This window comes from Chelonoidis abingdonii, chromosome 24 (assembly GCF_003597395.2).
Source record: "Chelonoidis abingdonii isolate Lonesome George chromosome 24, CheloAbing_2.0, whole genome shotgun sequence".
NCBI lineage: Eukaryota > Metazoa > Chordata > Testudines > Testudinidae > Chelonoidis > Chelonoidis abingdonii.
The window spans coordinates 16426209-16443550 of record NC_133792.1 but is presented as its reverse complement, the minus strand read 5'-3'; the positions used below and the strand labels follow the sequence as shown (position 1 = coordinate 16443550).

Below are 17342 nucleotides of genomic sequence, written 5' to 3'. Positions count from 1 at the left end.
CTGGAGACTGCCCCCCTTCCCATGGCCAGTGCTCCCCCTCCCAGCTGGGACACTGCCGCCCTTCCCCCGGCCAGTGCCGCCGCTGTCCCCCCGAGCCTGGAGACTGCTCCAGTCCCCTCGACCAATCCCCCCCGCCCCGTGCCTGGAGTCTGCCCTTGCCCCCACCCTGGCCAGTGCGCTCCTGAGCCTGGAGACTCCCCCTACCCAGACCCTTCTCCCACCTGCTCCCTTGAACCTGAAGACAGCCCCCATCCTGGCCAATGCCTTCTGAGCACGGAGACTGCTCCTGCCTCAGCCTCCTGTTTCCTTCTCGCCTGAGCATGGACGCTATTCTTGTGCCAGTACCCTCAGAACCTGGAGACTGCTCCCTTGCCAGTCTCCTCAGCCAGTATCACCTTCAGTATGGAAATTGCCTTCTTCTCTATTATTTTCCAACTTCTTCCCTACAGACATGCAGAGCTAGGAAGTAAATTCTTATGCTTCTCCAGATTCCTTTTCACACTCAGTTTTGGAGGTCAGCTCCAATCCTTACCCCTAGTAGAATTCCTCCTTTTGTAGAAAACATATGCACACTCCACCCCCATAGAAATTGGGCCCTAGGTGCCAAAAAATTCCTCTCTGTTCTTCCACTACTCTCTTCCTGTCTTCCCTGCGGTGGAATAGATGAGTCCCTCTCTGGGATGTCTTCACCTGTAGCTGGTGTCAGGTATCACTCTCCCCATCCCCAGACCAGACCTTTCATTTCTTCCTGAACTAGCTGAGACTTACCAGGCATTCCAGAGGCAACCCTCCTAGAAAGCACACTTTTACTCTAGTCATGCCCTAACATTTTTTAAAAAATATTTAACATTTTTTAAAACACTAATGATCCTGTCCTGTTCCATCCCACAGAAGTCTTCTTAAGCCTATGGAAGGCTTAATGTTAGATGGAGGCATCTAGTTATTTTGAAGTATATTGTATAAATGTTGCTGAAGTGCCTTTAATAACTTTTAGGCAGCATCTCCTGGTTTGTCCAGCGATGTGGAGCAGTTGGTTACACTGTAAGGAAGCCACTTGTATGTTAACAACTTGCAAGGGGGCAACATCTGCCTTACAGGATTCTGAGAATTAATTAACCAGTACTTACAGTGACTTGAAAATAAGTTTTCATATATAGTTATGGTTGAATTCTACTTTCTATTCTAATCCTTTTTGTTTGGTTGCTCATAATTTTAAAACTAATTCCTGAGGTGCTGAAATTTTCACGGTTTGCTCTCAATCTGCAGGTGATTTAATCTGTTTTTCGAAAAACTGAACAAAATTGGGTGCATTATTTTTAAGTTTTCAATCAAAAAGTTTGTATATGGGCTAATTCAGTGACTTAAAATATAAAAAACTTAGCTTGATTTGTAGATCTCATTGAGATAGAAGGAATAGAACATATTTGAAGAATATTGGTCCATTAATTTTAAAGTTAAAAGCATGTAAATGGGGAAACTTTGTGCATGCTTAGTAGGATTTTGCTATATGTCTTGACAGATGGATCCAGAAAGATACAGCTCTTAAATGTTGGAGTGCTGAAGCACTTTCAATTGAAGGTGTTAGTCAGAATTACTTCTCAATGATTCATTAATTTTGGCTAACTGTGCACCTACGCTTAATGTATTGCTTTCAGCATGCTTTGTAAGGTTTTATTTTTGGCATTCGTAGAGATCATCAGGGAACATATAGTGTTCTTGGTTTTGCTTGGGCTTTAAGTAAAAAGCAGCTATTGTAATTGTTGCAAGATTGTTAAATTAACTGGATACAGAAATCTAAGAACCTTGGACAGTAGGTGCAACCTGCATGGAAAAGGAAGACTGGGGTATGTCATGAAATAAAGGAATTTGGGGCATTTTCCTGTCCATGATAAACAGGAATATAAATATAAATAGAAGTGAGGTCATGCTTTGGAACAGAATGAAGATGGATCTTCCGCAAAACCTGTTTTGGTAAAGTATTAACTCATTCCTTTCTGTATATGCTGCTGAATCTTTGACTAATAATCTTTTGATTACTAAGCTTGCATAAGCTTTGGTTATTTGACTTATCATAACACTGATCATCTGAAACTGAACCCTAACAGAAGTGATTTAAAGTCTAAGAACATGTAGTGTTAGAGATGGTGGAGAGTTGGAGATGGCTTTGTTTTGATTTTCACGTTTGAAAAGCAGTGGGGCTAAGAGATCTGAATTCAAAAGGTATCATACAGCACGTAACAGAAGGCCTTGAGATTGGAGCTTCTGGGCACTACTGTAATAACAATATTATTAAATATTTATTAATGTGTCTAGCAAACTAAGTTTTCAACAGTCAGTGATGTGCCCTTGTCTCATTGAGTAAGGTATGCAGTGAATGAAGCAAGACTCCATAAAAGGCCTTGCTTTAATGATTTGTGCACCTTGTGCAGGATAAGACATTCTGGTTGTGCTTAGACAAATAGTTTCAGATTATAATTAAAAAAAAAAATCTAGATAATTCCTTTAACTTTCTCTCCAAGATTTTGTTAAAATTGCAGGTTAGGTCTCAGAAGTTAGGAAATGCTGAATTATTTAGTGCAAAAGCTAATTTGGGCGTGAGAATATTTGTAAAAATATACTTGACTTGGTCTTTCTTTGTTGCTGTTGAAGATGGTTTTTATTTTTTACTCTGCCAAGCTGTGTTTGGCATCCTTATATTGCTACGGAAAATATTTTGATAATGTCATAAACAAAACCATATGACTTAATTGCAACATCAAATAGGAGCAGATGAGTTGAGAGGATTGCCCCTTGTTTAGACATAACTCTTGTATCATTAACAAGCCAGTGATGCAAATGATATAAATCTACTTATCACATTTTTCTATTTAAGATAATTAAAACTTTCTCCAGTATGCATGTTAATGTTCATAAGAAATGGTATAAAATGAGGGAAATTAATTCATTTTTTAAGCCAATAGACTTTCCTGGCTAAGTCAGCAAGATGAAAAACATGCATGTTTTGTTTAATTGGGGAATCTTACTAAGTTTTTCTTTTTCACTCACACTTCATTGTCTCTCAAAGTCCATATCAGTGCTGGGCTTCACTGTTTGGAACCATGTTCAAACATATTCCAGCAAAGCACACAGAAATGAACTTGTCAGAGTTCAATAGTGTTGTTCTTTGGCCCAGTTACAACACAATTCCATTTTGTAGTGGAGACCTATGCAGCGACTTAACCTGGTAATGGAATTCAGTTAACTGAAATTTAAAGTCTTATCTAAGTTACATAACCAAGACAAGCCCTAAACTGGTCCCCAGATGTGGTGAGATTGGTGGTGTAGACTGGCCCTGAATTAATTTCTGTCATGATTTCATCACCATTATGACTCTTCACATGGTGGCGATGGCTCTTTAATCTTAGGTTTTCAAAAAACTTACTAAGTATTTAACATATACATCATAGGACCCTGTTCTCTCACCTGGCCTCCCTGAGTGATCTCTTAATGTGTATTTAGTCCCAGTAATTTCAGTAGGGCTGCTTGACAAGCAAGGTACACCCCAATGTGTGGACAACGGTGGCAGGATCTGACTTACAGTTTACATAGTCTAATACAGGGATCCTGAAACTTTTCAGTGTGGCCTGCATCCTATTAGAGAAATTCTCATAGACCACCACTTCTTTTCCATTTATAGTTATGTAAGGTCACAGTGTTGAGTACGGAAACGGTATCAGAAAAAAAGTTAGAAACATGTTTTTAATTGCATCGTAATGTAGTTTAGCATCTGGAAGCAAGGAGACTCAGTAGCATGGACCACCAGCAAATGCTTCAGGGAAAAGCAGTGGTACGGTGACTAAAATTTGAGCACCAGTGAAGGCACAGGGATGTTAAACTTGTTGAAGATTTAAGATCCCTGTAATATTCAAATTAACTTGTGATATTTCAGCCAGTTTTTAAGAATAGGTGGGCTATCTTAAAATTAATAATTAAGAAAAGTCTACTGGTTTTAAATATAGCTGATTTGTTGTACGGTATTAGTGAGGATATAGACTGATTCAGCTGTAGGCCAGTATTATGCAGATGTATGTTTACTAATAGATGTTAACCAAATGATTTATTGAATATTTGGTCAAGAAGAGTAAGTCAATGTCTGGTCCTCAAATGTTTAGAATACTGTGGATTTATGAAAATATTTTGAAATGCTGACAAGAATTCCCCATTTTGGAGATTTTTGTTATTGTGACAGAATATGAGCTTTGATTAGACTATTTCTCCAAGCTGTGCACTATGTTGTTTCGTTGGGGGAGTCTCATAAACACAATAGAAATTATCTGGACTTTATCCTCAATTTCAAGGCCATTAATATTTAGACTATTGCTCATGGAGTGCTAGTTCACCAAGGCCTCCTTTCCAAACACCAGTGGTCATATGATAGCTAATTGCTACTCACATGATAGATATTACTGATGCAGTTTAGGATAAACACACTACAATTGAAACTGACACACAATTTTAGGTGATAGCTTACTAAACACTTTCTCAGGGCATTAAATATGCATGTACCTCCACTTTCATAGCTTCATAAAGTAGTATAATATTTACCTAATTCAAGACTGTGTCCAGCAAATTGAGGAACTGCCCCTTTCAGTACCATTCCTGTGTGCATTAAGTAACAATAAAAACCAAGTGCACAAACCCTTTTTCATGAAGTGAGTACCTTTTAGGAAGTGGTACTAATAAATTAGGTTGTCGTCCTAACTGATGCAAAGTGCGGAGAATGAAAATGTTTGATTCACAGCCAGTATATTAACACAATTGTTATATAGAATCTATTCTTGTTTGTTTATTATTAGCTTGGTAGAAGTGATAGAATTTATCTTAAACTGCTCTTATTCTGAATGTAGAGGTAGCTACTTGTGGAAATGTCAGGGATGACTAATAAACTGAAAAATCTTAAATCCATTTCCTTAAATTTAAGCGATGGTTTCATTGCACTATGAAAATCTTAAGGAGGTGAAGCGGAACTAATCAAACTTTGTATCGATAAACCCTCTTTTTCACAAACAACTGTTCTGATGCATACATATATTAATGTTGTATATGTTGAAAGAGTTCCTTAAAGTTGTATTGTGGGCTAGTTATGGATTCTTTAGTTACATGCAAGGTGAAATTTTGCATATCAATGTTATCCAAATGTATTAATTGTAGGAGAAATAAAATCTTTTTAATTATTAGTTTTTAAATTTTGTTTTGTATTTCACTGGGAACAGTAGGTGTTCAAATGCTCTGAAAATGAGGCCACTTTTATTAGGTACATAAATATGGATATAAATGCTTAAACTTGGGCACTTACATTTGATTGTTTTGGTCGTAATGTTTTAAAAATCATATATACACACTGCATCTGCATTACAGAAATCTCTAGCCCTTAGCATTGAAGAGATCTTGGTGAAATTGTATCTTATTACTACTTTCAGTGTTTTGATTTCTAATAACTCCCTCCCTCTTTCTATGTGTGTGTCTGAAGAATGAGCACATGTCGTTGGTGTACGCCCGGTGGTTCCTCCACCACCCAGTTCCTAAGAACTTATGCTTCGAGGACTTTGTCCCCCGAAGATCATGCAGCAGCCAATGCTGATCTCTGTTACTGCCTGGAATGTGTGGTTGAATATCACAAGGCAAGGGATGAATTGCCCAGCTTACTGCAGGAGGTAATTGTCTCCTATCAAGCTGCAGAGAATAAAAGGTTTAATTGATGTCAAGTATCAGAGGGGTAGCCATGTTAGTCTGGATCTGTAAAAGCAGCAGAGAGTCCTGTGGCACCTTATAGACTAACAGACGTTTTGGAGCATGAGCTTTCGTAGGTGAATACCCACTTCGTCAGATGCATGCAACTGACGAAGTAGGTATTCACCCACGAAAGCTCATGCTCCAAAACGTCTGTTAGTCTATAAGGTGCCACAGGATTCTCTGCAGGTTTAATTGAGTTACCTCAGAGTGTGGGATTTTGATGGTGGTTAGGGCTGACTGAGGGAGAGGAATTTTGTGAGAACTTTGTGTTTAGCTAACCTATTGCAGGAGGTGTATGCTGCCATTTAATTGTAAGTTCTTGTAATGTGCTCTATTCCTGTATTTGATAACAGGGCAAAGTTCTGTATTTAATCTTCTGTCTAAAATAATGATGAAGGTATTAACTTTGTTCAGAAATTAATAAATTTTTCAAAACTTTATTCATGAAGTACCTACAATTTTTAACTGCCACTAAAGTTACTTTATTGATTCTATAATCAGTCAATTCCAAATTGAAAATGTTGCTGATGATCTGTCTCACCTGAGTTCCATGCCCGGTAACTTTTAATACACCTCTGCCTCGATATAACTCTGTCCTTGGGAGCCAAAAAATCTTACCGCGTTATAGGTGAAACTGTGTTATATTGAACTTGCTTTGATCCACTGGAGTGTGCAGCCCTGCCCCCCTGGAGCACTGCTTTACTGCGTTATATCCAAATTCGTGTTATATCAAGTGGCGTTATATCGAGATAGCGGTGTATTTTCTTACCATGTCTGGAAAGTAACTTTCCAAAACAAAGTAGTGAGCTCTTAGAATCTCATCAGGAGTTCCACATGATGTTAAACATCATCAGTCTCGGCAACCTGTACAGACTATTATCTCCTTGTTTCCTTTTCCCTGAATAGATCTTATGGGAGTTGGAAACCTCCCGTCTCATTGACCACTTTGAGAAATCCATGAAGACCGATATTGAAGAGGATGATGAATTATTTATAGTAGATGACAACGGGGAAACTAAACTATCTGGTTACACAGGCCCAGACTTTGAGAACAACCTGCGTGTACCTCTTCTAGAAATACTGAAATACCCGTACCTGCTGCTACATGCACGAATCAGTGAGTATCTCATGGCTTACACTTGAAAGAATCCAGTATTCTCACTATTGCAGAAGGTGAAAATAATTATTTTAAACAAGCATTAGTGAAATGTTTAGTTGCCCTACTAAAATAAGGGTAATATTTCTTTAAGCACTAAAATAACTTAGCTTGCCTTGGTTTTGGTTAATCTCTACCATTTATGTCTCTTGTTTAGGTGAGCTCTGTGTTGAGGCTCTTTGTAAAATGGAACAAGTTAACTTCTCCTTTCAGGTCTTCGACAAACATCCAGGCATTTATCTGTTGTTGGTACACCCCAATGAAGTGGTGAGTTCTTTCTCCTACAATGAGAATACAATCAGAAAATTTAACTCACTTTAAGCTTTTACTGAGCACTTCTGTTTCAGGAATTTGATTGTGTGCGTCTATCCTTGTTCATGTCTGGCAAGAGTAATAAGCCTACTGTTTCAAGGTTCAAACATTCCTGCTATATCATCCTCTTATAAACAATCCAGAGAAGCATGTAACCTTGATTAGTAATGGGATTAGTATGTCTTGGCACATAATATTCCTATCCATGATGATAAGTGGTTGTTTTGCAAAAACACTGTTCTCAGCATTATTCAATAGCATGCAAGAAGAAAAAGTCAATGAAAAGGCACATTAAAGTCAGCAGACTAATCAATGTTTACTGTTTAATTTGAGCCATTTGTAACATTGTTAACATTTTGGGTGTTATGTGGCTTTTCTCAAGGTGGATAATTGGAGCACCTAACAGTTTAAAGCATTTAATTTCTATTGAGTCTTCTCCTAATTTCACCTGTTCTGGATATTGAGCCTCGTACTGAATTGAGAACCTAAAGAAGCATATGTTTTTCAAAATGTACCCAAAGGAAATTCCACTACATAGTCTGAGTTTAAGTACCATTCAGATTGTTTTTCCAAATTCTTGTGATTAGAAATAAAATCAGAGTTAAGGTTCAAAATTCAGCATGATTCTTCGTTCTCCTTTTTTGGCACATGAAGTTTATTCAGTTTGGATAGGAATTTGGATAGGAATACAATTATACTGTCAGTTCAAAGAAAATGGAATTCTGTTGCCTGTAAAGAAAATAATTGACTGAGGGTGTGTGTGTGGGGAGATCAGAAGTGAAGGAGAGGAGGGCAATGCATCATGTATTGAGCAAATGAAGTTCATGGAAAGCGTGGTGCAGAAGCTCACAATGTGTAATTCTGGATCACTGATACCTGTCAAGGAACAAAAACTATGGGACTTTGTTTTCAGAAATGTTGATAGCTTAAAAGTTCAGTTAAGATCAATAGTAGTTGCAGGTGTTCAGCATATCTGAAAATAAAGATCTTGGCTTTCAAACTGAGTCCAAGTACATTTTGTATGCCACTCTTTCCAAGATAGCCAAATACAATGTTCATACTCCAGCCTTTTTTGTGCTAGGATGTTGTCTTTCCATCTCCGTATCATTTATTTTTAGTCACTAAAAGCTATATCCTTGGGTAGTCTGAGGTTCAGTAATCTTGGAATTGCCTCCAATGTGAAATAGAAGTGGTGAGAGAGGCACTGTTAGTTGGAATAAGAAACAGTCAGGAACACTCTTCCTCCCCAAATCCTTTAATTACAGAGCATTCCCATAGCATATATAGTGACATAGCACACACAGTTTGACATTACCAGCAGGCACAGTTGTCCTTTATTTTAGTCATCTTCATTCTGAGACCAGTGGAAGCTAGATAGTATTTTTAGTTGTATGTATCTGAATGAGATTCGGGAAGGATATTTTAATAGGCCAATCCTAGACCACAATGGGAAGTCTCTGTGCCATATGTTCTTGTCTGAAGCAGACCTTGAGGGCATTCATAATGTTGTAGATGACAGTAGCTTATCTCCTTTTGAACCCAGTCCCTTAAGGAATGGTAACAAAGTGGGAATTTCTGGGGTACCCGAATGCATCTGAGTTGAAAGTCACAGGTATTACCAAAATTGTGACATTTGCAGGCCAAATACCATTGGAAGGTCAGAAAAAGACCTAAGGAAGCAATTGGTACAGAGTTGGATAAGTGTGAGAATGCCCCTCTTCATCCACTCCCTTGACATATGTTTAACTCTACAGGGAGACTTAGATTATCTTATAAAACTGCCTCTGCATAGAGCATAGGGTGAAACTGTAGGACCCCAGCTAGATCTGCCCTGATCTTCCTGGTAGTGTGAATAGCTGGGGGAAGGATTGAGGAGTGGTGGTTATATAAAGTCCACAGAACACTTGGATCTTAGGATCTAAGCTCTGGTACCATTTAAGGGCCTGCTGTGTGTCTTGAAGGATTCGTCATACACCTTAAGACTAAGGCGGGACAGAATGTCCTCCTTACCTCATCTCCAGGAAGTCTGTGAATAGTTTGATATGAGCAACTTTGGGTGTGTAGATCAGGATGGATATAAGGGTTTGTAGTAATCTAGGCAGGATATTCATCTTGATATTCTTTTTATTCCACAGGAAGAGGTGAGTATTTGTAATTTTTTCCAAGTTATTTGATACTGCGTCTAACTGTGGATCCAGACTTTGCTGGACAGAGTTTGAGAGCTGGTATGGTTGTGGATCTGTGGGCATTTTAGGGAGGCTACCCATTGAAAATTCTGCCATTCAAATTGATGCATAAGCTGGTCCTGAGAAATGCATAGGAGATATGATATATCCTATTTTATAATCTGACAATATACTGTACATACCATAAGAATGGCCATACTGGGTCAGACCAAAGGTCCATCTAGCCCAGTATCCTGTCTTCCGACAGTGGCAAATGGCAGGTGCCCCAAGGGGAATGAACAGAACAGGGAATCATCAAGTGATCCATCCCCTGCTGCTCATTCCTAGCTTCTGGCAAACAGAGGCTAAGGACACCATCCCTGCTCATCCTGGCTAATAGCCATTGATGGACCTATCCTCCATGAACTTACCTGTAGTCCTTCAAATGTGTCAAAAGATGGATTCTGGCTCGGTAATAAGTAGACGGGCATCCTTCACATACAGCATTAACTTATGGTTGCTGGTCCTTAATTGCACTTATGTCTGTGTTAAATGTTGATCAGTAAAGTTTCAAGGATATCAAACAAGTCTAGAGATAAAGGGTGCCTCTATCTTGTGCCTCCAGTGAGTTTTTGCCCTTGAATGTATGCTTTCTAACTCTTTTGATTGTTTAGATTGCGTTTCACACAGTTTATAATATGCATGGGGAAATGTTTGTTTATGCTGGAAGAATACTTGATACTCACTTCCAAGAACTTGCCCTCAGTACAAATGTATTTGACCACATTTTATTAGGAATATGGCTGCTAAACTTACGGCTTTTTCTGTCATTCCTGTTTGTTGTATTCCTTCTAGTAATATTTAAGTATTGTTTTTTAATATGTAGATTCGTCGATGGGCCATCCTGACAGCAAGAAATTTAGGGAAAGTCGACAGGGATGATTACTATGACTTACAGGAAGTGTTGACTTGCTTGTTTAAAGTCATTGAGTTGGGGCTGTTTGATAGTCCTGATATTTATAGTTCTTCAATGATTGAGAAGGGGAAACTCATTCTTCTGCCATCCCATTTGTACGATACCACAAACTACAAAAACTACTGGCTTGGTGAGTGTTTGTTCAGTAGTGAGCTGTATCTGTGCTTGCTCTCTCCCACTCCCCGGAGGGGAGTGGTGACGTTTCTTTCAAGTGGCAGACAAACCACTACGCTCTTCTCTGAGTGGAATCCTGTGATTCACCCCACTTCTAACTGAATCCCCAGGTTACAATGCCTCTTGTTTCTCAAGCATATTACCTCCAAGAAGTCCAACTGGATTTTGTCCTTGCTACAGAATCCTCTCCAGGAGTCGGACTAGCTGGTAAATGCAGTAACAGAGAACAGCTTTTTCAAAGCAGAGTATGATTTATTTACTCTTAAGAACATTACAAGCGGAAAGAAAAAGGTTAAAAAAAGCCTAAACACATATTGCCTTACCTAAACATAGCCTTTCCTTGCTAGTTTAAGTAGGTTCCACTTGACCCAGACACTCCTCAAGCCTTGAAGCTTGGTGAAACAGGTTGTACCTCTGTAGCTGCTGCTACCTCTGACAGTCTGAACCCCATACAGTGTCTCTCCCTCAGGACACAAGTTGTCTTTTATTCATTTCACAGGTTTCTTTGAAAGTTCCCGCCTGACGATCTCCTAAGGTTTCGAGCAGGTCTCCTGAACCTGACCATTTGGCTTGTTCATGTCTCTAGACGGGGTTTGGAGGTGCCTTCGCTCATTAGATTCTTTGCATTGTCCAGACAATTGAATTCTGTTTACAGCTATTGTTTTGGGTTCATGCAGGATTTAACCTTTGGTCACCTTTTAGCCAGCAATACAGTAACCACCAAACCCACAGGTACATCCACGTTCTTCACAGGGATATTCATTCCGCAAAGCTAGAGTTGTTGAAATTTCAGTTAATTCTCTTTGGATCTTGTCTCAATCCCTGTGAGGCCAGTACAATCAAAGTTCTTGAACTGTGTAATGCATTTTGGGAGTTGTCAAATAGAAGAATTCTAACTGTGTCTGTCCAGGAGACTCAGTAGCTTATTTAAATTAATCTGTTTCAGGATTCTCTGATGCTGATCATTTCCTCTGAGCACTTTCATTGCAGTGAGCTTTGGAAAACAGTACTATTTAGGTTTGCCAAAACTTGAAGGACAAAAAAAAGATCTCATATACAAACGTAAAGACAGATTGCTTTCATTGCAGGTATCTGTATGTTGCTAACAGTGCTGGAAGAACAAGCTATGGATTCTTTGTTGCTGAGTCCAGATAAACAGAATGATTTCATGCAGTCTATACTTCACACCATGGAGAAACAAACAGATGGTAACTAATTTTAACTGATGAGACAATGATAAATGGAGATCATTCATAATCCATTTTTAGTCATATTCTGGTTGTGATATAATTCCTAATAGAACTTACTACTTTTGTCGAACAAATTATTTTTGGTGTAGAAGTATAATGTCAAAGGTTTCTCAGACTTTGACATTTCATTCCTTCCCTGATATGAAGAACAATATTTGGATCTACCTTGAGACAAACACTGAAAAACAAGGTTCAAAGGGACTTTGAAAAGTGGAGAAAAGGTACCCCTTATGGCTTTATGGAGCTATATGTAAAGCGTTAGGTGAGGGCAAACTTTTTTTTCCAATTACTAGGTGATTTCCACTTAGAAGAGACGGTACAGGTTTTTTCATGTGTTATGTATTCTGGCTCTTGCATCCTAAAAGGGAAGAAGTCGCTCTTCCAGGATTGTTTTTACTTTTCCTGGAAGCTGAATTTCCGTATCCTCCTGATTAGTGGTGTGAGAGACAATTCAGTGAAAACGTAAAGTTGAAAGTTGTGTAGTCACTATTTTAATTTGCAAAGGTAACATTTCAAACTTTGTAGTTCCTGCTAATTATTTTTAGATCCTTTTTCTGAGACTTGGGATGTTTTTAATTATTTACAAGTTTTTTTGTAATATGAGAAGAAAAAGATTGGATCTTTATAAGTGCAATATTTTCATTAAACAAAAAGTTTATAATCTTATATGAAGAAGGAAGAACACATATACAAGAAAACTGTATAATATCATTATCTCAGATCTGAAGGAGCTTTAAAAGGAAATACCCCTTCAGTAGTTGATAGACTGTTCTATTTTAATTAGCATCTAGATGAAGAAGCAACAAAAACAAAGGAAAAGAGGAGCAGGAGAAAAAGTTAAAATTACTCAAATTGTGGTAAGAGTCTTCTGAGGATCCTCTCCTTTTTTTTACCCTTTTCCTGAACTAATTGCATCTAAATATCTAAGACATTTTTGCTTTGTCAGTCATAAAAATTCAGCCTTTTACCATCAAAAATTAGTGCTAGTCTTCTGGGGTTAAAAAAAAGATGCCTAAATACCAATATAATTTAATTATTTTTTAAATTGTGTTCTCCCCCCCTTGTTAGTGTTATGTGAGCTACAACTCGAAAAATAGAGACTCTGTCCTGAGTATAAAATTTTCTTTTACTTTAACCACTTCAGGCAAATTGAGCTATAGCATTATCAGAACTAAAGATGATAATTAAGGTCAGGGATTTCTGCAAACAAATAATCTTGTTTACAATCAATTTTTTTATTGGCAGAGTAAATTTTTAATCAGATATTTTGTCAAGTAACAAAGTAATTTCTTAAATAGCATCTTCTCTTTCATTCCTTTTGGTAATCCCAGTACTCTAGTTTTTAATGCAAGAGTTGTTTTTTAAAAACCTCAGAGTTCTTCTACAGAAGCATGTGTTTTCTTGAATCAGTGAACTTCTAGCAAATTTACATTTATCTATAGCAGATTGAAGCTTCATTTTTTAGCTGATGTCTGTAATTTACTTTATACTGTTTACAAATTCCTCAGTTTCAATTACTGTGGGAAAAGAATCTGATTTATCTGCACTCATTTCAGGTTTCCAAGATATCATCTAAAGATATCAGATTCTGACTCTTAACAGCTTTCTTAGTGAAACTAGAATGGAATGCTGAGAATGAGTTACTCTGTGCTGGCCACTCAAAATGCTGTCTCATTTTCTGTACCAGAAGAGAAGATGATTTAAAAAAAAAAAAACCAAAAAACCCCTATATATCTTTGTAGCAGAATCTTCTTAGGTACTTTTCTCCATTGAATCGTTAGACTTCTGCAGTTGGAAAATCTTTAAATAAAAGATTCTTTTGAACAAATCAGTTGACAAAGCTGTAAGATTCAGATATTCTTCCCTGCCTAGCCTTGTGCTCTCCGTACAAATACCCGTAAATAACAATAATAAACCCTTTTACCAAATCTTTTTATCTTTTTAGATTTTATTGTGTTTAGAGGCAAGAGGGGAAAAATTAAATTTCTCACCTCGTTCACTTCCTCTAGGGAGGGAGTGCCTAGCCACACTAATGGCTAGGCAGGGGGGGCAGGCACAACAGAAGGACACAGTGGCTGCAGAAGATGAAATGTGAAATAATTGAAGAAAAATAGAGCTCTTTTTCAGACATAACACTCCTTCCCTGGGCAGCTATACGAGGCATAATACCTCGTCTCAATAATATACCTCTTACCTGCACCCACCAAAATTTCAGCAACCAGAACAGAAAGGGAAAAAGGTAGGAATGACATAGCTTTGCAGTGAGGGGAAACTTTAAAAATTATCCATTTTAAACCTTTCCTTCTCTCGCTCCTCCAGGTTACTACTACTTATAGAGGGAAAGCGTGGCTGGTGTCAGACCTTAGGAGCCACACTGGCTTTGCAGATGAGGGGAATTTTTAAGTTCTTCCCCTCCCCTCTTCCTCTGAGTGTTTAAAAAATGCCTTTTTTTTGTTTTAGGCTTAAACATTTTTTTAAAAAGTTATAATTCACCCTTATTTCAATGTTTAAAGTAATAAAATAACTGAAATTCAGAATTAAATTAACTTTGTATTTAGCTAGCAGTAGGAAAGCGCAGGACATTTCCCCCTCAACTCTTCATGATCTTAGACTGTTATATTTCAGATGAAAGCACTGATCCCTTCTGGCCAGCGCTGCACTGTTTCATGGTGATTTTGGATCAGCTCGGGTCTAAAGTGTGGGGTCAACTCATCGATCCAGTCCAGGCCTTTCAAACCATTATCAACAATGTCAGCTACAACAATGAAATAAAAAATATACGGAATAGTTCAAGGAGGTGAGTTCAAGTTTTAAAAATATAGCTTTGGTAGCTTCTAGCCCTGACCTCAATGCTATAATAGATGTTGGGAAAATGGCCAGGAGCAAAATAAAATAAGTCCAGCATTACCAACCCTAAGTGATCAAAAATCATGATCCAGTCCCCTCCTCCCCCATCATGAAATTGACTAAAACTTGGGAGTTTTTACAAAATAATAAATGCTCTGTTCTTTTTATTTGCATTCTGTTTTTTTAACCTTTCGGATTCATGTTTTCAAGATTTTCCCTACAGCCATGAGAGCTAGAAACTTTGTTTTTAAAGTAATGCTGAGATTTGCATATAATCACATGACTTGAGCTGCAGCTTTCATAAAAACACCCAGCTATCCTGAGGGTTGGCAAGGCCGCAAATGAGACATTACAACTGCAGCTTTTAATTGTGTTTTCAGTTAACTTTTAACTTACTGGTAAATCATATATACAGTCTTCTGAATATTTGTCAACATCAAGAAAATCTCATCAAGGGTCTTCCCATGTTTTATTCCTTTTTTGGATATAATCCTTCCACTAGAGATGGTAAAACAAGACACATAATTATGTTTAAAAACATAACGTATGTCAGACTTCTTAGGGGAAGTGTTTCAAAGCAGATAGGCATCAAATGCCGTCTGGAAGCTTTTGGTATTCCCAAATTTACAATTGAAATTTAACATCGTGTTTGAGACCCATCTTTTAAGAGTAACCATATATTAGACATTCAAAATTAAGCAACCAGCAGACTAGCTAAGTCTGTCATTCAATGGAGGAGTAATCTGTTAGGAAACAGCTATCCGGTTGTGGAAGTGGATTCTCTGTGCAGAGAAATTTGGAAAGCATAATTGGGCTCCACCTGTTAAACAGTCTTCTTTACAGTACACATTTCTTTTAAGAGGGTTCTAACAGGTCCTTCAGCCCCAGATTTAGGCTTTGTAAACCTTTTTCTCTTAATTACAAACCCTTAAATTAAACCTTTCCATAAAAACATTCTTCAAGTGGCAATTGGGTGGGGGATGTAGGACTTAAACATTCTTCTGGGGTGGTCTATAGGCCACATTGCCACATTATCCTATTGAAAGAAAACTAGTCAGTGGAAACTTATCAGTCTTTTGTCATTATCCCTAATGAGTAAAGTGAAAAAGTAAATGGCATAAATAGGTAAATTTGATTATTAAAACTGAGAATTTTTAAGCATCGAAGCAGCTGTTAGTAATACTAAGGACAATCATTTCAAAAAAGATCTTGTTCAGTTAAACAAGGTGTTTATGCAAATACTTATTACGTTATATTTCATATATGTTAAATCCTCAACTCGTTAGTCAAGTCTGTCACTTAGTAGTAAGATCTCTATGAAGCCGGTACTTTTCTTTTATGCAATTTCTTTAAAGCACCTACTTGGGTTGCCAACCCTCCACGATTGTTCTGGAATTACCAGGAATTAAAGATTAATCTTTAATTAAAGATTGTCATTGTGATGAAACTTCCAGTGGGTGCATAACTGGCTGGATAACTGTACTCAGAGAGTGGTTATTAATGGCTCCCAATCCTGCTGGAAAGGTATGTCAAGTGGGGTTCCGCAGGGGTCTGTTTTCGGACCGGCTCTGTTCAATATCTTCATCAACGACTTAGATGTTGGCGTAGAAAGTATGCTTATTAAGTTTGCGGATGATACCAAACTGGGAGGGATTGCAACTGCTTTGGAGGACAGGGTCGAAATTCAAAATGATCTGGACAAATTGGAGAAATGGTCTGAGGTAAACTGGATAAACGAGTTTCAATAAGGAGGCAAATGATAAATGCGTCCACTGTAGGAAGAAAATAGGCAGTGTTTCCAACTCAGCGATAATACATGACTGAGGAAGAAGAGACTGTGACAGGAAGGAGTCTTGCGAGAAGACTAGGGGAGGCTCATTGATGTGTGCAGCGCACAGGAAAGCTAAATATGAGTCATACAAGAAGCAGGATACGTGTTTGCGAGCCAAAAAAAGCAAAGCGTGATTCTGGCTGACAAGGTGTGTTGTAAACAAGATACGAGAAGTCATTCTTCCCTCTACTAATCTTCTGCACTTTATATGCGCACCTCAACTGGAAGTACTATACCAGTGCTTCCAGTTACAATAGCAACACTGTCAGTTTCAAGAAATGATCAGTGAGTGGAAAAACATGGAGAGGGTCCAGGAGAAGAGACACAACACAAAGAATGATTAAAGGCTCTTGACACACGACCTATGACAGGAAAGGACGAAAGAAATTGGGTGTAGTTTAGTTATGTGGGAAAAGAGGAAGACAGAGGTGGACTATGATAGCAGTTTTACGCAGGTATATAAAGGGGTGATTCGAGAGGGAGAAAACTTGTTTCACCTTAGCGCTGCATTAATGGATAGGAAGAGCAATCTGCAGCTTTAAACTGCAGCAAGGGGAGATTTAGTTTGGATATAGGAAAAAGTTCTACACTGTGGTCAAAGCAGTATTACAAAGCCGAGCTGGAAATCTTAAGAGTTGAGCGACCAATAGATAGGTTTGGGGAATCGTGACAATTCCTGCAGATGAATGTTCAAATGAATGCCAGGTTAGAATAAATGTCTGTCAGGGATGGTCTAGAGAGTATTTGGTCCTGCCATGAGGGCAGGGGACTGGACTCGATGACCTCTCGAGGTCCCTTCCAGTCCTAGAGTCTATGAATCTATGAATATGTCCAAGCAAAATTGGCAACCCTATCTACC

General features: G+C 38.2%; 1 protein-coding gene across 8 annotated transcripts in view; it reads left to right on the top strand.

The window, feature by feature from the left end:
• Positions 1 to 223: 223 nt before the first annotated feature.
• The window catches only part of SETX (senataxin), a 62388-nt gene continuing 45269 nt past the window's right edge, over positions 224 to 17342 (top strand). For 6 of the 8 annotated variants that reach the window (XM_032779398.2, XM_032779389.2, XM_032779359.2 and 3 more), the window contains exons 1-7: positions 224 to 706; positions 5510 to 5693; positions 6679 to 6889; positions 7086 to 7195; positions 10292 to 10511; positions 11644 to 11763; positions 14431 to 14602. In XM_032779398.2, the coding sequence (XP_032635289.1) occupies positions 477 to 706; positions 5510 to 5693; positions 6679 to 6889; positions 7086 to 7195; positions 10292 to 10511; positions 11644 to 11763; positions 14431 to 14602 (1247 nt within the window). In that variant the 5' untranslated portion in view covers positions 224 to 476. Of the gene's footprint in view, positions 707 to 1670; positions 1972 to 3018; positions 3224 to 5509; positions 5694 to 6678; positions 6890 to 7085; positions 7196 to 10291; positions 10512 to 11643; positions 11764 to 14430; positions 14603 to 17342 lie in introns of those variants that run through there. The other 2 variants (XM_032779368.2, XM_032779378.2) reach the window with 2 other exon arrangements.